The sequence below is a fragment of the Brachycentrus maculatus genome, unplaced genomic scaffold (genome assembly GCF_059751285.1).
Source record: "Brachycentrus maculatus isolate JH-2025_06_01 unplaced genomic scaffold, ASM5975128v1 h1tg000828l, whole genome shotgun sequence".
Lineage (NCBI taxonomy): Eukaryota > Metazoa > Arthropoda > Insecta > Trichoptera > Brachycentridae > Brachycentrus > Brachycentrus maculatus.
In genome coordinates this window covers 99355-122500 of record NW_028281555.1, presented here as the reverse complement: position 1 = coordinate 122500, position 23146 = coordinate 99355, and the positions used below count along the sequence as shown (strand labels likewise).

Below are 23146 nucleotides of genomic sequence, written 5' to 3'. Positions count from 1 at the left end.
TGTACATAAATTTAACCCTCCGTGTGCCAACCGAGGCCGCGGCAGGAGACCAAGGGTTGGGGGGATGTTCTGAGAATCGTATTTCCACAAAGTGCCGATCAGAATGATAAAAACCTTCCTTGTAACGTATGCAAATCAGAACATTCGCACATCTGGGGTGGAACATGAACATGAACGGTCCTTTTAACCAAAGTGCCTATTTAATTCATGCGGAAACCGAAACATTTATCTCACAATTCAGCATATCGCCGGTTTGACTAGCGAACTCATACGTAAATAAATTATAAATAAAACACGTAAAGTATTAACTGGACAAATTATATGATAAAATAAAAATTGAAAATGATGTTTTCTAGCGTTTCTCAAGTATGTCAATATAATAGATTTATATTATCCACTGACACTTCGTGATGGAATTGCATTTTAAATTTATTATTAGATTAAAACCAATATTTTTAGCTTTTCCACTTTTTTATTTGACCAGCGACCGGGTTTCGTCGTTACCGACATCACTCATCATCGTTACTGACCAGTCTGATGATGTCGGTAACGACGAAACCCGGTCGCTGGTCAAATAAAAAAGTGGAAAAGCTAAAAATATTGGTTTTAATCTAATAATAAATTATGTCAATATAATCCAGGATTCGGACCTCACGTACAAATGAAAGAGTTTCCGCTTAATGAAAAGCTTCCCTCATCTCACCATAGATGTCTCTAGTGATCTAGAAGTTTCAAGAATTTGAGTAGTGTGATTTTCAATCGTGGGTGGAATTAGTGAATGTTACACGTGTGTAAAGTGATGATCACTTAACCAAACCTATGACAGTCGTATACCCAAACTTCCACATTATTGTATATTCATTCAATCAAACCCTTATCCGCACCATATGGTGCATAGGGTACTGCATCAAATAAACGCAGTTTTATCTTGATCGTTATTAACACATGAAGGAAAGGTGAACAACCCTCCGCTTCAAGTACAAGTCCAGGGTAATATTGAATAAATATTACTGTGAAAAAATCATTAATATTTATTTGACCCCCCCCCCCTGGGAATCGAAACCGGGACCTCCAGTATGGTAGCCGAGCGTGCTGACCAATACACTAGGAAGGCGGACGCATTGTATATAGAGATGTCAAAAATAAAATAAATCACTAGTTTTTTACCACTTGAGTATTGTATTTCGTATTGAATAGTTTCGGAAGCTAAATATAAACTCTATAAACCAAACTATTTAAATTTATAATTAAACCTGTAGATAAAAGCATCTGTAGTTTCTAAAACTAGTCGTTATAATATAACACAAAAGTGGTAAAAAACAAGTGTTTAATTAAAAATTTCATCAATTGATTCGGCAGTCACTTTCTAGTAAAACCTATCCATTTTTCAATTAAAAATTTTACCTAGTAAAATTAGCAGGTTTTATATTTTTTGTTAAGTATAGATTTCTTCAAGTAATTTGACTTAGTAAAAAAAAGTTTTATTTATAATTTAATTATTCATGCCATAAAGTGAATTTCGAAACAATAAATAACAGAACTGATAAATATATTGAAATGTATTTCCAACTCCACCACTGTAACTAACAGGCAACTTAGATAAATCTCAAAAGCGAAATAGTAAGAAGAAGTTTTTTTTTTGCATTTCAAATGAATATTGAAATATTGTTTTGAATAGCCTTTTTAAATTTTTTGTTTTGTTAAATATTACAATTTCATTTCTTGCGCAATGCTTAATAAAATCAACATTTAGGAGTTTTTTAAATCATATTTTCATATCGCTCACTCCTTTCAAGAACGTCATAAATCAAAAAAGTTGATTTTTCAGGAGAACGTTTTTAAAGTTTGAAAATATAATACAATATATTGAAAATAAAAATCAAGTCACTTATTGAACTTTTTACTGTGCAACATATCTTTTTAGGTAAAACCTGAAGGTTTTTTCTCCATTTGAAAAATAACTAGTTTATTAAAAAAAAATTGTTAAACAGTACATTTTCTTCAAAATGAAAAAACAACACTTTATGCCCTGTAGCGGGTAAATAATAAGTTAAAAATATGCCTCTTTTGTTGAGATATAGTATATTTTCTGGACATTCCGAAAACACGCTCAACTGAAAATTGACGATTTTTGATTTATGACGTTCTTGAAAGGAGTAAGCGATATGGTGTACGGCGTGCGTGGAAGTTTTTGGTATCGTAAGGGAAGGGTAATTAACTTTAACCAAACTATGAGTATTTCAATGTTTTAGAATTTAGTACATAAACCCAGAGGATGACAAAGTTCTTGTCGAAACCGGTTGGATAAAGTGTAGGTACCAATAAAAAGTAGTGAAAACAAATTTATTTTATTTTATAAAGTCTATTACAATTTCATACTATTTTATTTTTGGTGGGCCCAAACACTAAAAAATAAGTATAAAATTATAGTAAATTGTGTTTGAAAAGTTAGTTTTTTTTATATCTTGACTTTTACTAAGTGTTTAGGAATAATCTTATGAGAGAACTAACTATATTACATAACAAAAATGTTGGCTTCTATCTACCTCTGACTTTTGTGGACTTACTTTAACTATAAAGTTTAAGGAGCCAGGCTGATAAGATAAAAATTAGGAAAGGATTTAGCTAGCCTTGCCTATCCAACTTTATCTTTCAGGACTTAAGGAAAGACGTTTAAGTTTAACCTTGTATAAATGTATTTTGTTTTAGTACAAGATTCTGAGTAAGGCTGGAACATCATGAGTAAAATTTGTGGTGGTCGTTCAATTCATTGTAAGTGGAAAATTAATATTTTTTTTATGAGAAGTCCATTATTATTTTTTGTAGTATTGTGTACTTCATTCACACAGTATTTATATATTTAATTTTATCTATTTTTTTTATCAAAAGTATTTATGTTTTGATATAATTTAATTATAATATCTACGGTTTTGAAGCTAACCGCTTCTTTATCAAGACTGATTAATACTTACTACTAACTAGTATTAATCAGTCTTGATAAAAATAACAGCTAGCTTCGAAACCGGTAGACATTATAATTAAGTTATAATAAAATATTAATAGTGATTTTAAAACAAAGTTATATTTTGAATATAAAAAAGTTTTTTTTTATTGTAACTGCAGACAGTTGGTAGAATTCCATATTGAATTGTTGGGTAACATATCCAAAATTAAACAAGGTTTATTTGGTTGAATTCTACATTTGTTTATGTATATGTTAATACGTGACGCGTTTCGTCTTCTTAGGACATTATCAAACACCCAAGTGCTTGAACAAACAAGTGTTTGATAATGTTCTAAGAAGACGAAACGCGTCACGTATTTACATATACATAAATAAATGTTGAATGTAACCAAATAAACCTGTTTAATTTAGGATATATTACCCAACAAAAGTATTTATGTTTTTTGCAAAACACTACCCTTATCTCATTATTTTTAATTTTCCATATTTTACAAATAAATATAGCTCTACGAATAAGTTAATTTATACAAAGGTTTAACAAACTAGACCACAGCCGTTATAACGGCCCCACAAACTGACGGTCCAAACGAATAACGAACCTTAATGGACGCCATCGTAAATCGCTACCGATCCGGGCGTTACGCCGTTACGCGGTCCCCTTGATTGCAGGTACGCCAGTGTTCTGAGCCGCCTCCTGCAAAGCCTTATAAGCGGCTTGGAGTGGAAGGGATTCGAAGGTTTTTGGGATTTCAAATTTGAAAGCAATTCCGAAGAAAGCGAAACAAAAACACAATTGTAATATTTCTTCACTTTAAAGCTTTAAGCTTTGTAAACAAAAGTTTAAGTTGTTTAATATTTAAAAAAAATGTTAAAGGCTTTTTCGGGGAAATTGGAATAAGTATAAACACTACGTACCAAATAACAAATCTTATATTTTTAAGAGATAAAACGAAACTATTTAAGCTATTTCAATATTGTTATAATGAAATACTTTTTCAAGAAAAAATAAAATAAAATCACTGAAATTTCTTAACGTGTTCCTTGGTTAGTACAGTATACTGCAATTATGAATTGTGTTACAGAATTTAAATAAAAAGGTCATAAATATATGCAATATTTGCAGTAATTTTTTTTCAAAAGTTAGTTTATAAATAAGTTAAATGAATTTGGAGATGTTAAACATTTATGATTTTTACGGAGTGTGTGGAAGTTTTTGTTAAGGGAATGTAATTAATTATGAGTATTTTAATTTTTTTTAATGTTTTAGAACTTGATAAACCCTGATGATGACAATGTTCTTGTCATAACCGGTAGGTTAAAGTGTACTAATAATAAAAAAAGTAGTTAAAACACAGTTGTTTAATTTTATAAAGTCTAGATATATATATATTACCACATTGTGTCTGCCGACTCAATTAAAGAAACGTTTTGGCTTTGGATGAAAGAGTATTTCGATTACTTTAATAAATATTTTCCTCTGGAATAGAATTAACCCTTATTCTATTATCAGATGTATAATAACTCGACAGAGGTATCCTCGCCAAATCTTCGCAATGCGCAAAAACTAAATTTGTATGAATTTATTGTAAGGAAACAGAACGGCGATCATGGAACGTACCTTTCCACGGAGTCATAAAATGCGAGAGAAATCCTTATGAAAGGTTATTTACAAAAATAGGTCAAATATTTTTTAAACGGTGATATTTATGTATTTAAGCCGCTTTCCTACAGGGGTAGGTAGAGGGAATAGAACGCCAAATCAATTTGTAGTTGCAAACAATCTTAGCCTTTTCCACATTCATACATCTCCTCATACATACCCGCCGATCATTCCAAAACTTGACCTGACCACTTTCACTATAAAAATTAGTAAAACTATAAATAAAAATATATTTTCTAGATCGATAGTTCCATTGATACGTAGACTGACGTCATAAAACAAAATTTATTTTATTTAGAGCTACGTGTCTGGGTTCCATTCAAAGTATCAATCTCTTCGACGCACACACTTATCCTAACGGTGGCGGTGTTTCCACTTTTGGAAACAGTCCTGAAACGCTTCTTTCGAGATGTTCTTTAGGACTTTATTTTTTTGTCGCATTTGCCTTAATCTCGGAAATCATCTCAAATCTTCTTGCTTTTATAGGTTTTTTGAGTTTGGGGATCAAGAAGAATTCAATCGAAAACGTTGAAAGTGACGGCAGTTGTCAAAAGTCACACAGTCCACCATGAGCAATATTATGTTTTGCGTTTGTTGCTGTTACCTTCAACAGATGGCACTGCCATAGCAGTAAAATGTTTTTTTCGAAAAAAGTATGTGTTTCAGTCACAGCAAATTTCAAAGCAAACTGTCAATTATTTTAGGAGATATAAGAATTACATTTACATTGAAGCATATACACACACAAGTAATACATCGCTCACTTCTTGCAACAACGTCTTCAAAGTTAACGTTTTTAAAGTTTAAAAATATAATAATATGTTTTAAAAATAAATATCAAGCCACTTTTTGAACCTGTGCAACAGATCTTTTTAGGTAAAATTTGAATGTTTTTCGCCATTGGAAAAATATTTTGAATATTTTTTAAAAAAAAAACCTTTTCTTCAAAATCCAAAAACAACACTTTCTGGCCTGTAGCGGGTAAATATTAAAAATATGCCGCTTTTGCTGGGATATAGTACATTTTCTGGGCATTCCGAAAACACGCACAACTGAAAATTGAGGATACTTGATAAATGACGTTGTTGAAAGGAGTAAGTGATATATGCACATTTATTTTAGTTATTCATTTATTTATATTATTTCTCAATAAATTTGGTACCATTTTAATTTCTTGTTCATAATAAATTTATGTTTATCTTTTTTCTTTCTTAATTCATTCCATCACTTTTATTTTTGACATGATAAAATCTGGAGGGGAGAATATGTCCTTATTCTTTGTTTATTTATATTATTTCATTATGAATTTTGTACCATTTGGTCTTTTGTTCATGATAAATATTATTTTTATGATTTTTTCTTAAACCATTCCATCACTTTTATTTCTGATATGATAAAATCTGGAGGGGTGATCCATCACGTCAAACTACATATTAGAGTTCTATATATATTATATTTCACTTACTTAAGACGAAACGTCATATTCTTCATTGAAATATATTCATATTATTTTTTAACATCTTATCAAAGATGAAGAAGAATATGGATGTCTGGGCATTTACGGGGCTGAAGACCGTCATAGGCTGGTTTAAGTGATCACTTTACACACATGTAACATTCTACCCATTATTGACAACCACACTACTCAAATTTGGAAGTTCTATATATATAAACCAATTTAGAAACTTTGTTCTTGAATCACTAGAACTTCACTAGAGACATCTAATTAGTGAGATGTAAAGAAGCTTTTTAGTAAGCAGAAACTCTTATATTAGTATGTGAGGTCAGAATCCTGGATTACAATCACACACATGAGAAACGCCAGAAAATACCATTTTCATTTTTATTATTAAGCTTATAATTAAAAGTATTTATCTTTGATGAGATGTTAAAAAATAATATGAAAATAACTCCAAAATTTGAGATAATCCAGGTTTTGTGAACAAATATTTGGACACACTTAAAATGTTGAAATATATTCAGTTGAATGACGTCTTTGTCACAATTAAGTTCAACACCATTTCCTCCGTGTATATATATATATATATATATATATATATATATATATATATATATATATATATATATATATATATACATATATATATATATATATATACATATATATTTATATATATATTTTTTTTTTGAGTACTCATTGAACCTTGGCGATGACAAGGTTTTTGTCGAAATAGGTTGGAGACAAAATGTACCAATAAAAGTAATTGAAAACGAAGTTGTTTTATTTCATAAAGTAAGTACATTTCAAATAGAGATAGAAAGTAAATATTCTCTCGTAAAACTTCAATCTTCCTTTACGTTTTGTATACAATATACTAGAATGTAATGTGATGAAAAGTAGTGAAAAATGAAGAGAAAATTTTAATAAAAAGTAGTAATTTAAGTTTTTACATGGCTTCTATATAAATTCTTACTCACTCCTTGAAAATTCGCTTATTAATATTCGGTTCCGTGATATTCAACAAAATTTTTGCCGTATGAGCATCTATTACATTCTTAAATTAATACGTTCCCTTTCTTTGGTTTTATCTACTTGCTAATAAAATTATATGAAAATAAGATAGGGTATTATCCTTACCCATAAGTACACACTTGGCTCTATTTGTGAGAGAAGAAAAAGGTTATTATAAGGCTGTCTTACATAAATATTTGCCTGGGACTCGAGAAAAGACTCAAGTACCATGAAAGTTTCTGAGCATTTTCATATTTGTCGAAAAGAGCAACATTTCTGAGAGTTTTTCATAAGATTCTAACATTATCAAAAAAGAATTATCTCAATTTCGCGGAAAAAATGTTTGATATTTATTTAATTTAGAAGCATATCAAATTCTATCCTCAACTTTTATAATATCGTAGTCGTACAGGAGAAAGTGACCAACTAACAAAACGTTAAATGTTCAGGAGGGCCATTTAAGTCACATTTGCTTGGGAAGAAAATAAACATCAATCGGTTTACCCATTTTTAACATGTCTATATATTGAACTTCCATGTTTAAAATCGTTTTGGGATTTTTCCAGGGCAATTTTAAACTAGTAAGATATAAAATAGTCAATGCAGTTAGTCATTTTTAACAAATCAATATATTATACTTTCAAGTTTAAAATCCTTTGGGATTTTTTTCAGGGCAATACTAAGCTAGTAAGATATCAATTAGTAAATAATCACATTCTTGTAAAAAAAATGCACTTGGTCACTTTCTCCTGTTATTATTATTTTTTTAATCGAGAGTTGTTTATTAAAAAAACTCATATTTAAACCGATAATCATAAAATATATGCCAAAGATGAAAAATATACCAAAGCATTGTCAAAATACTGTCATTTTGTGGGATGAAATAAACAGCTTATATTTGCATACAACACGTATACAAATATAAGCTGCTGCTTATCTCAAAATATCTTAAATAAATGTCGATTGGAACAAATTTTGTAAAAAATTGACAACTCAACATAAATGAAGAAGAATATGGAAGTCTGGGCACTTACAGGGCTAACGACCGTCATAGGCTGGTTTAAGTGATCACTTTACACACGTGTTTCATTCGCCAATTCTAAACATGATTGACAAACACACTATCAAAATTCTACTCCTACTTGGAGATAATCCAGATTTGTGAAGTATTTGGACACACTCAAAATAATGTTTATTCATTTTTTCTTCAAGTTTGTATTTTAAATTTCAATTATCAGAGAAGAAACATGAAAATTATATTTCAAAATTATGTTAAAAAAATAAATCACATGGATCATTTAATAAAATACAATACACGTATGAAATTTAATAATCGAAAATGTGTTTTTGGAGGGGGGTTGAAAAAATATAAGTGATTATGCACTCTAATAATTATTTATTATTAGCCTGGACTGGTCTCTGAGGCGCCAGAGTGATCACATTGCTTTCATGTAAGTAACGACAAGAAAACATAGCTTCAATACGACGCAGTGCCCAATGCATCATTGGGTTTGGATAAGGGTTAGAAAAAGAATATAAATATACATACTTATGTTTTTATGCATATTATCTACATACCTTACCAAAAGTAAATAGTTAAACAACCGGTGATATTTTTTTTCCTTCGCCTATCTTTAAACTTTTTAATAGAATTATATTATCCACTGACACTTCGTGATGGAACTGCATTTCAATATATTATTAGATTAAAACCAATATTTTTAACTTTTCCGCTTTATTTTTATTTGGCCAGCGACCAAATTAATTTCTCAACAAAATTGTATCAAATCATGGTTATCAACTCCTGCCTTGTTTTATATATAACATAACAATTTGTATAGCCTCCCACCAGTCTGATGATGTCGGTAACGACGAAACCCGGTCGCTGGTCAAATAAAAATAAAGTGGAAAAGCTAAAAATATTGGTTTAAATCTAATAATATATTTAAACTTTTTCGTCAAGTTTTTTTTGAAGTGAAGCTTTTCTTTTCTACTTTCCTCGAAGTAAATTATCCTCAGGGTCTAAAGTAATCTCCTGAAGTAAGTTTATTATCACAATTATATCCAACTAAACTGCTTCTCTTTATTACGGCAGAATCGTCGACCCCAATGTATATTGCTTTATATTATGAGAATGGTTACATTGTTTATATCCAGTAATTTTTTTAGTAAAAACTAACGTACAGGTGATATTTAATGAGAAATATGCATGTTATTTTTTGACATCTCATCAAAGATGAAGAAGAATATGGAAGTCTGGGCATTTACGGGGCTGACGACCGTCATAGGCTGGTTTAAGTGATCACTTTACACACGTGTAACATTCACCAATTCTACCCGTTATTGACAACCACACTACTCAAATTCTTGGAAGTTCTATATATATTAACCAATTTAGAAACCTTGTTCTTGAATCACTAGAACTTCACTAGAGACATCTATTGGTGATATATTCTCTAGCGAAGTTCTAGTGATTCAAGTACATCAATAGATGTCTCTAGTGAAGTTCTAATGATTCAAGAACAAGGTTTCTAAATTGGTTCATATATATAGATTTACCAAGGATTTGAGTAGTGTGGTTGTCAATAATGGGTAGAATTGGTGAATGTTACGCGTGTGTAAAGTGATCACTTAAACCAGCCTATGATGGTCGTCAGCCCCGTAAATGCCCAGACTTCCATATTCTTCTTCATCTTGGATGAGATGTCAAAAAATAATATGAAAATAACTCCTGTAATTGGAGATAATCCAGATTTTGCCAACAAGTATTTGGACACACTCAAAATGTTGTAGAGAAATATGCTTTCGTGTCGATGTTAATTTATATATTTTGTATATTAAAAGCATTTTGTGGCATGGTAATATAACAATCTCTTTAAACTTAAAAAAATGTGGTACTACGCAAACTGAACGATGAATGATAAGGTTTAAAGGCGGAGACTGGCCGGAGCATTTCGTCGTAACGTAACATGTTACGATGCGAGCATTCAGGCAGTCAGTACACCGAGCCAAGCTGCTCACCGCTCGTTCCGAATGCTCCATCCGAAGTCGGATGCAATTTTAGGTTAGTACAGGGTTGCCAATCTGTGGGAAATTCCCCAAACTGCTGGGAATTGGCACTGCATTTATTTTTTTTCTTCATTTGGAGTAAGCAGTAATTTATTAAAATCACAGAAACAAGAATCACGTCTTCGTCGTCCGACATTTTAAATACAGTACGAATGCAATGTTGCAAAGATTCATACAGATTTTGGGTTATTGATTCAGATTTTTTGGTGTGACATATGGCAACACGGAGCACAAGGCCACTAGCGAGCACTGATCGCGGCCAGTCAGCAATGCCGTAACGTCATAACGTAACATGCTCGCTGCGAGCGATGTTACGATGTTTTGTTACGACGAAATGCTCCAGTCAGTCTCCGCCTTAAGTCGATTGAGTTAATCATATCGAGATATTTTTACTAATGCAAAGATCTTTTTTCATTGACTTTTAAGTTCTCTTTTTTTTTAAACTCTCCTTATCATTAATCGTTTACTTTGTGTAATACCACTTTAAAAACACTACATCTGTCTATTTTTTTTTTTTTTGTATAAATGTCTGACCGTAACGATTTTACTTTAGTCTTTATTTGACATGATGATGGAGTATTTTTTTCGAACCCGGTAGTCACGAAGAAGTGTTTTTTAAAGTGAACGTTGAATGATAAGGACAGTGTTATATTACCATACCACAAAGTTAACAATACATTTAATATTCAAAATATTATCTTCTTTTGTTTATTCATACATCCTCGTTTATCTCAAATACCTTTAGTTTATTTTATTTAATCATTGTTCCAATTTTAGGATACAATTTTAAACGAGACAAGATTCCCTCGAGATATATGTAATTCAAGTGATGTTTACGGGATACGGTGGTTGACTCCCAGAAAACTTTGATAAATTGCAAAGTCAGAAAGAACTTGACTGTGGAATATTACAGTCAGCAGTTCAAGAACAAAACTTTCTGCTATTTCATAACTGTTTGACACATTTCTGTTACGAGAAAATCTTTCAATACTTTCTTTAGTGTCTCGGCTATCACTCAACCCTTTCAATATCGGCTGTCTCTAAGGGAAAGGAGATAAAATAAAATTTCACAAATCATATTCTAAGGTATCTATTTACAATCTCGGTACAAAAATCCAAGACACAAGTCACTATTCTAAAAAATAACATATAGGAATTATGTTTACATTTTCTTAAAAGTTAATTAATTTGTACAACATTCGAAGTCTCATAGCTTTTCATATAGGAAATAATATACACGTGCGATTCGTATTTTACTGCTTTTTGAGTGATGCAAGCAATGCAGCGCCTGCACTAAGTGCATCCATATTATGCATAGCACCCGACGCAATGCTACCAACTTCTCTAACCATCCTCTTTGCGATATTTGCTTTCGAATCGATCATAGCAGTGGCGGTGTCTACAAAATCAAGAGGCCAGTTAGGAATTGCGGTTCCTTTTTCTCCATTGATATCACCCAGAATGCTCATTACGGTGTTTGAGATGAGGTTGACCAAATCATTAGGTTTCAAGCCCAGAGCACTAAGCATAGGATTATCATCTATGTACGTAGGACCATTGACTAAACTTCCGAAATTTGTGACTCCATCTTCTACCGATTTACCTTCGCCAGGAGGGACGCTGACTAAATCAGTTTTCTTTTCAAGAACTGCTGGTTCTGGATCTACATCCTTTGTTATGTCAGTTTCAACAGGTTTTTGCTCTAGTGGTTTGCCATCATCAGCTGGTTTGACATCTTCTGGCATATCGGCTGGTTTTTCTTCTGCGGGTTTCTTTTCAGATTTCTTTACGATAACGTAGTGCCCTTCTCCAGTTCCTATAATGTGGTTGTTGATGTCACTCATGTCCGCTTTGTTCTCCCGCGACTCGGCGAATTCTTGAACTGGCGGTGCTACTTCGATGATATCATCTGAGGTTTCTGATAGAGTTCCCAAATCGGGCTTAGACTCATCTTCAGGAATCTCCACAACAGTAGGGGCACCACGGATAACCTTAGTAAAATAAATCGTTACACAATTAAATTAATCATCAAACAGCATCTTATCTTTGAAGTGCTTTAAAAAAACATTAACTAAATAATATTGGATAAAACTGGATTAGTAACGGAAAAGAAAGTGTGTGTTAATAGATTTTTTGAATTAATTATCTTAATAGAAAAATCTTATATTTATACCTAAACAATATTTTGTCTATATACTAAACTAAATTAAATAAGCTCAAAGCGTTTTTAAGCACAGATTCTGAATAAGTTTCATACGTAGTTTTGAGTGACACATTTAAAAATGAAATCGATTAAAATATTTGAACATAAAATCAAATATATATATGAGACCACTATTTGAGTTTTTTATGTAAACGCGACTAGTTTCGAGAATTACAGATGTTCTTATCAACATGTGAAAATACAAACTGTTACAATTTCAGACGATTTTAATTCAACTAAAAAAAGTGGCATTATACAATTGTATTTTTTATATTTAAATCATCATATTATTCTACAAAGTAATACCAAACCAATAAATGAATTTAAAACAATATATGGTACTATATTTTCATTGCTACAATTAATTTAATTGACTTAATTAGATATTTTAGTCAAATAACATGAACTTTTAAAACTAATTTAATTTGTTTTATTCAAATCCTGAATTCAAACTTCTCCGAATCCCTTTTGATGGATGTTCTCAAATTCATGTTTCAATTTCATTAAATTCAAATCTAATAAGGAAATTTGGTTACTCACTTCAACAAAACACAGAGCGAATGCAAAAAACAATACTATCTTCATGATTATGTGTTTCTATGTCACTCATTAACACAATTATGGCATCTTGGCGTAGGAATTAAGATTTATATACACTAAGGATTAACCTACTAATTAAATATTTATTTACTGTACCTTAATACGGAAATATTGCGACACCTGTGTAAACTAAACTAGTAGCCATGGATCAAATCTGTAGTCATTCAAGCCACATCCATTTAAACAATTGAACAAATAAACGTAACCTTAAACTAATCTTAACAATGCCCTATTTAAATATTCGATCCATTTTTTTTTGTTGATACGCGACTAAATTAGCAATTTAAGGGCATTGTTAAATTAAGGAAGGTCGTTTAACGTTCAACAGTCGTTTCGTTAATGCGGTAGAAAAATCAGTAAATAACGTAAAATGTTTATTTTAACTTCGTTTTGGTGCGGGTATCTTTAATTTTTTAACGACCATTCCACCTTGTGGAGTGACAATCTCGGTTGTTAGTAGCAATCAAGATTGAAAGCGGTGAATGGCAAATAAGCTCAAATGGGGCAAGGAAAGTTTTAGAAATTTTAAATTTAATTTTGTTTTTATTCAGAATACTAATGTTTTTATTAAAGGAAAACACTATGGGAATATTTGAAAAAAAAATCTTAGCGAACAGCCCTAAACACAAATTGAATTTTGACTGTGTTTAGTCTAAAATTCTTACTTTTTTTGCCAACTCATGGTCACTTTCGTACATTAGGATTGTAACCAGTACATAGTCCTTCACACACTGTCAGCGAGCAGCGAGAGAGAGTGAAACACAACGTTTATATTTATCCATTATAACATGGAGAAGAAATGCAGTATGTATGTGAAGAAAGCTAGGAATGTTTCTCAGGACACACGAGTGTGGCGTTCCATCCTCTCCGCGTACCCCTGCAGATGAACGATGTGATGGTAATAAAAGTAGTAGTATGTCTTCGAATTGTTTAAATGATATTTCTTGATAAAATTCCGTAGTTATAAATAATTAGCTTGGTAATAATTTTTTTTTCATACATTTTGTACTATCGGTTGTTTACTCATGAAATAAATTGTACACTCCGGATATGCTAAAACAAATTGTTCTTGATGTAAGCGTGGCTTACATTTTTGCGTGTTATGCGTTGTGACGGATGGACGTCATTATTTTTACGCTCACTACTTCCCATCGCATTTTTTGTGTTTGTGTATTCATTTTTTTTTCTTTAATTAAAAAAATGTATTTGCATTTATAATGCTTCATTTTTAGAAATTCTATTTTTTTTATTATAGGAATAGTTTTTTTGCATTAATTAACTGTTTTGCATTAGCCACTAAGCCACTTGATGTGATTTGTCGATTAATTTATTTTTATTGTTTTATTCTTATTTTAAAAAGAGCAAACCATCACCTTGCATCTCTGCAGGGGTAGGCAGAGAAATTATAATGCCACACAAATCTGTCTTTGCAAACAGTCTTCACCTCTCCATATTCATGCATCTAATACATCTATATCCTCACTTAATCTTATTTTAAAATCACAATACAGTAGACGCTCTCTTAACCGGCCTTAAAAGAATCGACCCACGGCCGGATAACAGACAGCCGGTTAAAGGGAAGGTAGTGAAAAACACAAAAAAAAAACACTTTCGCAAGGGAGAAAAAACACTTTTTTTTAAGTTTTGTTTACCGAGAAAACAGCACTTTTATCCTGCATTATAAACTCACACATTAAAAATTAACATTTCACAAACTGTTAAAAAATATGTAAAGGAAAAAGCCACACAACACTCCATTTTTTTTAAGTACAGTCTTACAATGGATTAAAAAATTGTGTAAATTTTTTTTTTTTACAGAAAACGTACGAAAATCATTTTTCATTTTCATGCTACTATTAAAGTCTCGTAATTTCATAATCTACGTTTTTTCATCCACTAAATAACAGCAAGTTTTGAAAGGAAAATGATAGGCTTTCAAAAGTAGGACGTTTGTGAAATTTGTTTAAAGATTATATGTATATTCCCCCGTAAATTTTCTTGATCCAACCCTAAGAATATAATTATTTTTCGTGTGTAAATATTAATGATAAAACAAATATGAATGTTTGAAAATATTTCGCTGCCAGCAAATTGACTAGATAAAAACATGCAGATTTTTATTTCTTTGATAAATGAACATATATGATGAAAAATATGGAAGTCTGGGCATTTACGGGGCTTGCGACCGTCAAAGGCTGGTTTAAGTGATATTTGCAGATTAATTTAATTGTTACGGAATTAAGTATCAAGACGTATCAAGCTAATGCAATAAGCTTTGCAATCAAATAAATTTATGCAGATAATATCTGGGAGGTGCCACTGCTTTTTTATATAAAACTGATTTATATCATCCAAAAATGTACAAAACTCAGTGACGTTCTTTCAGTTCCAACCAAAAAACTATATTTTCATCAATGGATTCGGCAATTACTTTGTGGTTAAAATCTATCCAGTTTTTCATTAAGTTTTATTTATTAAATACAATTATTTCTTAAAATCCATTTTGATACGTGTCTTAATGCATTCCGCATCATTTTCAAATACCATATGATATTTGAAAATGATGCGGAGTGCATCGAAATACGTGTCACAATAGATTTTAAGAAATATTGGTATTTACTAAGTAAAACTTAAATAAATAAAAAAATGCTACTAGTAAAGTTGTAGAATTCCATATTCCTTCTTATGGAAAGATAAAGTATCGTTATATACATAGTAATAAAATATTTACGACATTTTTTTTAAGTGCTTTATTTTTGCCAATAAATAATTATAATTTCTTCATATGGCGATGTTAGGTGGGTAATTTAGGAATGCATCAATTCGACATTATTTGCAGGCATGTATGTCTCCTTTGATGTCACTCATCACGACAATGTTTTCGACAAAGTCCTTGGGGGCGCATGCAGGAAGGCTAGTTTGCAGCTCTCCTACTCCGCTGAATGTCGAAGAGAGCACGTTGTAAATTTCAAATCCAAGGGTTGATTGAGTTCGTAAAATGGAACTAGATATCTGAAAATAAAAATAAAATTGTTAAGTTTTTATTCAGTGCCAAGCAAAATAAATAAATAATGTTTTCATAAAACTGTCCGTGTTCATAAACTGGCATGTTCATAAACATGTCCGCCTCCGTAGTGTAATGGTCAGCACGCTCGGCTACCGTTCTGGAGGTCCCGGGTTCGATTCCCAAGGGGGGTAAAATAAATATAAGTGATTTTTTCACTGTCATATTTATTCAATATTACCCTGGACTGGTACCTGAAGCGGAGGGCTGATCACCTTTCCTTCATGTGTAAACGATCAAGATAACACTGCGTTTATATGACGCAGTGCCCTATGCACCATTGGGGTGCGGATAACAGTTTTATTATTTTTTATTATATTTCATAAAAAATGACAATTCAAGTTTATTCCAGTTTTTTTTTTTTATATTGTACTCCCACAAACCTTGTAAAATGTATCATAAAAAAGTGTTTCATCATAAAAAAATCTCTTTTTACTTTGATATTTGACCAGACTGAGCCAGATAAGGTGGATTTTTTTAAAAAGAATAACTCGCATGCCTCTACTTTCAGAGGCTTGTCTGCTGGTAGGATAGTAAGGACGAGGAAGGCAAATGTTAAAAATACATCATAAACTCCCAGACCAATTAAAAATAAATATTTGTGTTGTAATTGGCGAGAATCGAACCCGCGACGCCAGTTTTGCAGTCCGGCGTCTATCCAACTACGCCACGGCGCCTATCGACTGTGATATTTTAAGGGATGAACTTTATTTATTTATTTATTTGGGTATTATACAGGTTGTCCATAAAAAAAGGAAGATTGACAATGATTAAAGCCAATTAAATAATTCCACATGTTATGAATACTGTTTCTGAACATTAATATGTCTCTTGTGAAGTTCAAGTGATTCAAGCATAATATTTAGAAATTGGATAATATATATAGAACTTCTACGAATTCGAGTAGTGTGGTTGTCAATCATGGGTAGATTGGTGAATGTCACACGTGTGTAAAGTGATCACTCAAACCAGCCTATGATGGTCGTATGACCCGCAAATGCCCAGACTTCCATATTCTTCATTACGTCAAAAAATAATATGAACATTAAGAGATAATAAAAAAGAGAAGAGAGTGTGGGTGTGTGTGTGTGTGTGTGTGCTAATGTGTAAAGGCCGTAACTCAAGTTGCGGCTGTTTTGCGTAACACGGCTCAAAGCATTCTTATAACTGGCCTCTATCAATTACAATCACAGTTTTTTCTCTATTCCTTTCTTTTATCGAGATATTCATCATCCAAATATCCATCCAAGATTGTATAAATCTGATACATGTGTTGGCAAAAAGCATAATTTTAAGTTAACTTTAAACTCGTTAATCACAAAACAACTATTATTAACTTGCATCTATTTGCCTTTGCACATTAGTATGTGTGTGTGTGTGTGTGTGTGTGTGTGTGTGTGTGTGTGTGTGTGTGTGTGTGTGTGTGTGTGTGTGTGTGTGTGTGTGTGTGTGTGTGTGTGTGTGTGTGTGTGTGTGTGTGTGTGTGTGTGTGTGTGTGTGTGTGTGTGTGTGTGTTTGAGTGTGTGAGGGTGGAAGTAAAAAGATTACTTACAGTAATAAGGCAGGCAGCTGTCTTTAATTGATCTTCGGCATCAGATTCGGCAGTGGTATCGGAAATGCACTCTTTAAGAGGATCGACAATAGCATCCAGGGGTTCTCCAGTGGTTTCGGCCAAATTGATGAGGGTGACAATGAGCTCCTTCGCCTTGGCAATCTTGTCGAACACGCAGTCCAAAATCATTTTGCTCTTTTCATCAGTACTCTTCTTGATTGTTCCCAGAATCCTGTGCAAGCACTGAACTGATGACCCCGATGCTGTTTTGAGAGCTGCATCTATCAGATCTACAGCCTAATAAAACCAGTGGACATTAAAATCAAGTGACATCTTAAACACCTTCAGTAAATTTATTCATTTTATGCTGATATCACTTTTAGCAAATAAAAACCTAACAGCGAATGTTAAATTGGCAGTACACAAAGAAGTCCTGGTACCAAGTCTCACGGATGAAAGTGATGCATAGAGTTGGCAAAAGAAGGATGAAAGAAGACTGAATGGAGTCTGTGTGCAATCTCTCAGACTAATTTGTGATATGATGATGTATGATAGAATGTTCAAATGGTGATAGAAGGAATTAATGCAAGGTTTAGATGAGCATTATCGCTGAAATTTAAAAAAGGTTTGTTGAAATGTTTTAAACACATTTATGAAAATACTAGCAGATGAAGACCGAGGAAAACTTGGCATCATCAAGTATGCCAAATACTCGAATGTAGTTGGGGCAGAACTATAAAAGGCCGTAAGCCCTGTAAATACTCAAAATTCCATTATGTCATCTCAATGCTCATAAATAGATAAATAAAATATTACAATCTGAAAACTAAACTTGTCATTAATAAATTTGGTACTCACTTTGTGGTCATATCCATCCATTTTTAAATTAAGTTTTACTTGGTTATTACCTATTGTCTATGTTGTCATTGATAAAAATATAATAAATAAATAAAATTAAAAACAAACGATTTCTACCCTCTTTTCATTATTCGAAGGACACAACTCTAAAATTATGACTTGGGTTCACATACGGTGAAAAAGATGCGGAATGCATCAGTGACAAGCATCACAACAGATCAAAAAAAAATAACCAAGTAAAATATAGTATTTTATACAACCATGAGGAAAGTACTCACACTATTGGCGTCATCGTTGATGACCTTGTCAGCTGCCGACAACAGTCTACTGGCGTTCTTGACCAATCCAACAACTTCCACCTTAATGGCCTCAGCGCCTTGCTCAAGTTGCGAAGCTACGATTTCATTGAGGTCGTTAAGCACTCCACCAGTCGCTTTAGCTGCAGTTCCAAGGACACCTTCGCTTGGCAGAGCCGCCACGAGATCGATGTTCTCCTTCATCACTTCTGTAGCGTGCTTCGACATGTTGACTGGAAGATCGCCCAACATGACTCCGGTGTGGATGATCAAGTTGGTTAGTTCGGTCACTGCAGATTGCAGCGCTGCTGACGCTTCGTGAACATAAACAGTGCCAGATGCATCGGGTATAGAAGCAGAAAAGCCCTATAAGTTCAAAATTAATAAAGTAAGCTCCATTCAATATATTGTATTTCATTCAGGTTCTATGTATAATTGATAAGGTACCCAAAGCTCTAATATTGCTACACGAAACCATTGTATGATCAATACTGATCAATAGACTGTTATGATAATGGTGTCTAAATAACCAAATACAAATATAATAAGTATCAACATGAAGTTCATCTATGTAAAATGCAAAAACTTTCAATATTTTGCTTTCATATTTCTTTTTTCAATAGCAAAATGATTGAAAAAAAAATGTTTAAATTTTTTTCAAATTTATGAATTCAAAAGTCAAAAGTTCAAAAGTCTATGTTAAAAATGCCTTACTCTTTTGAGCCTTGTTAGGTTAATTTAGTCAACTAATTCTTGTTTGAAATAAAATAGATGTTTAATTGTAACAGTATAAAACTTATTGAAGCAGTAGTAATATTTAATAAAAAAATCTTATTAATTGTGCTCACATATTACAAATAATATATAATCTATTTGAATATGTATTTAATAATAAAATGGTATTTAATTTGAGATATTTTCAGTACTATTAAGTCAATAGTATAGATTTTAATAGTTACCTGAGAGATGCAGAGGGTGAAAAGAACGACGAAAACCTTCATTTTGGTGGATACGCTTACAGTTCACTCTTCGAAGGACACAAATAAACGTACTAATGAGAAAACGTAGCATCTTGCTTTTATACTGCTTTCACATAATCATTCGCGAAGAAATTGTTTAAGCAGCTGTATAATTTCCGCAATACGTAATAATCGCATTGTTTCCTTCTATGAAAATGACACAAATTGCGAATTCAAGTACGAATACAGTTCCTAGACGCTCATTTTCGTTTGCGTGTTCGATGGAAAGAAATACTGAATAAGAATAAGAAATACAGTTTACTAACTCACAAAAGTGCGTTTATTTCGTAAAAGTTGCCTTGAATCGTGCACAAGTTTAAACTTACGTATTATTATTGATTTTTCAATTACTTTGTGAAATAACACGATGGTTGAAATATGAAAATAAAACACATGTAAAAAACCACTTTTTTAAAAAATTTATTAATATGGACACGGCTAATTTCGAGAACTACAGATGTTTTCATCAACAGGTGAAAATACATTTTGTGTACATCTATGACATCTCAACATAGATGAAGAAGAATATGGAAGTCTGGGTATTTACAGGGTATATAGCCTGTCATAGGCTAGTCATAAGCCCTGTAAATACCCAAATCAGTATGTTCTTCTTCATCTATGTTGGGATATCAAGAATGTAAAAATAACTCCTAACTGGAAAAAACCAAAATGTATGAACAAGTATTTAGAAACACTCAAAATATTGTGGACAAACTTTTATTTCCGAAAATACAAACGTTTGTATTTTCATGTGTTGACGAGAACATCTTTATCAATATACTCAAAAATTGTTCTTATACAAGTGTATTATTGTTTTATTTGTATATTTAAATTATACATTTGAATAAACAAATAAATTGATTTGTAAATTTAAATGTAATTGAGTAGAGTTAATTGAGTACTGCTTAATTGTGGCGTGGCGTAGACGATCAACAATTACAAAAAACGAATAAATTATACAGTCAGGTACATACATACTACGCTGGGGCGAATTTATGACGAGGCCAAGTAACCGCTAAGAAATCTCGGCTACTCTTTGTGTTACAAATATGGTTTTAGTATTATTGCAATGTCAAAGTGACAAGGCCATATTCCCACAAAATTCAAAATGGGAAAAAAATATAACAGTAGCGCCCTAACGGGATTATAATAACGCGTATGTTATTATAAACCCAATACTTACGCAATTCCAGAATAAAGGTAGTGAATTCAACGTGGCTTTGAAAGTCAGAATTGCTTACTTGATTTTCTACTACTCACTTGCTTACTCATCGTGGTTTTTAAGATGCGTGACTGGCTTCTATCGAACACGCAAACGGAAATGTGCTTCCAGGACAAAATGACGTTTAATGACGTATTAGAAATTTTTGTACAATATTATTTTAATGAGCGCTCTGAATGATTAGCATTGAATGATCTAGCAGACCTCGAAAACGTTCTTGTTAAATTATCGCTTACCATAAAATAAAATAAAGAAATTACAAAAAAGGAAATAATTGATATTTTTATTTCTAAAACCAAACAAAACCAAGTATGTATATCATATCTGATATACGTATTTCAACTATCGAAGAAAACGTTATTTTCAGATTGAAATCAATTAACGATTTTGAAATGGACCATAAATAGTATAATTTATTCATTTATTTATCTAATTAAAGTTTTTAGTTTATTTAAAACCAGAATAAGTATGTTTCTTTACCTTTTATTTCTTGACATTCGAAAAAATCTTTTTTCTGTACAAATTATTTAAACCACTAAAATTAAATATTAAAATAAACATCTACCATTTCAAATTTTCACCTTTTCAATCTACTTATAAAAAAATATAACATTTTTCAAAAAATACGTAGCTTAAATTTTAATAACGGTAAACGTTCATTTACGATTTGTATTGTATATTATAATTGTTTTTCTTAATAAATTATCATATTGGTAGTGTTAAAATACAAATATCTCCCTTTATCAAAAATGCATATTTAATGTGTATGTAAAAATTTTAAAAAATAGGGGTGGTTTATCTGGATAAAGAACATAACTCAGATACATACATATATATTTTATGTAACAAAAAATATTATAAATTACATATTTACTGACGTTTTTATGTTTATTACAAAAAATATTATCCTTATCATTCGGTATCGTATATTGCTCTGTAATCACGCATAACATAATAAATCGATTTAAAATAACATGTAAAAATTAAAATAAATAAACCCATCAAAATATTAACATAAAAGGCGAAGTTTTAATTTTTTTTTTAAAAACCCACACACATAAAACACGTTTATATCACACCAAAGTACATATGGAAGTAAAAGGTGTTTTATAATTTGTACATTTCATGGGATCTTACTTGTTGTAAAGGACGATGTCTGGTCTCCAGATGTGATCTGATGGGACGTGAAGCATGTGGACACCACCATATTCTTTGGGCTCCCATCGTAGTTTGTAGTCGTACCATGATTGCTCCACCCAAAGATTAGTTGTCATAATCTGGTTCTTGAGATTCTGTAAAAAAATAAGAGCTGAAATATGTATATTTATATGTTGTACCGTAGAACGGGGCTACTTGAACTATGATGTGTTACTTGAACCCAATACAAAAAAATATTTAGATCGTGGTATCGATCGAAGTATCGCGACGATAAGTGTCATCTGTCAGGGAAACAATGAATCATGTCGATATGTTCATTATTGTAGACCAAATACAGATTTTTTTTGTACTAGGCTCAAGTAACACATCAAAGTTCAAGTAGCTCCGTTCGACGGTATATAAAAAGCATTGATAACTTTATGATATGGTAATAAAACACTCTCCTTATCATTCATCGTTCACTTTGTGTAATTCCACTTTTTAAATAAAAATGGTTTTACACAAAGTGAATGATGAATGATAAGGAGAGTTTTTTATTTTTATTTTAACTTAAAGACTCGTAACGTTACGAATATAAATTGTTTTTATTTTTATTAATTTGGCATTAACTTTGTGGAATAACATGTTGATTATTAAAAATTAAACATTTGCATTAGACCACCGATTGAGTTTTGTTTTATTTCACACGCCTAGTTTCGAAAACTATAGATGTTTTCGAAATTAGTAGTGTAAAATGAAATATAACTGAATAAGTGGTCTTGCACAGGTGATTTTTTTATTTATCAAAATATATTATTTACATTTCGCACTAGAAAATAAGTTGTAAATGTTTGTAATTAATCAATTCATAAGTACAATTTGCATATTTTAAACCCCATCGATGGAGTCTAAATCTAAACAAGGTAATGAAAAAAACCGGTCACTTTTAGGTTGAATTCATCCACGAAAATTCTATTTCATGGGAAAGGAGAATTCAACCTCCAGTTATACTTATTTTAAGATCATTC

The 23146-nt window shown here is 31.6% G+C and overlaps 2 protein-coding genes across 2 annotated transcripts in view; both read right to left on the bottom strand.

Annotated features, from left to right (window-relative positions):
- The window catches only part of LOC148300109 (acetylcholine receptor subunit alpha-like), an 83141-nt gene extending 60872 nt beyond the window's left edge, over positions 1–22269 (bottom strand). The window contains exon 1 of the mRNA XM_088275242.1: positions 22119–22269. Within this exon, the coding sequence (XP_088131368.1) occupies positions 22119–22255 (137 nt within the window). The 5' untranslated portion in view covers positions 22256–22269. The remainder of the gene's footprint in view (positions 1–22118) is intronic.
- On the bottom strand, positions 15757–19793 carry LOC148300110 (uncharacterized). Its single transcript, XM_088275243.1, has 4 exons — positions 19700–19793; positions 18723–19106; positions 17587–17883; positions 15757–15982 (listed from the first exon to the last, which is right to left on the bottom strand). Exons 1-4 carry the CDS (start codon positions 19739–19741, stop codon positions 15800–15802), a joined length of 906 nt encoding a protein of 301 aa, XP_088131369.1. The 5' UTR covers positions 19742–19793; the 3' UTR covers positions 15757–15799.
- Positions 22270–23146: the final 877 nt, after the last annotated feature.

What these genes read in the sequence shown, in the direction of transcription:
- LOC148300110 (XM_088275243.1), bottom strand. Translation starts at nt 19,741, where the DNA reads ATGAAGGTTTTCGTCGTTCTTTTCACCCTCTGCATCTCTCAG. An exon ending in TCACCCTCTGCATCTCTCAG is followed by an intron (nt 19,107 to 19,699) that starts GTAACTATTAAA and finishes TTGAACTTATAG; the next exon opens with GGCTTTTCTGCTTCTATACC. An exon ending in TCAACGATGACGCCAATAGT is followed by an intron (nt 17,884 to 18,722) that starts GTGAGTACTTTC and finishes TGGTTTTATTAG; the next exon opens with GCTGTAGATCTGATAGATGC.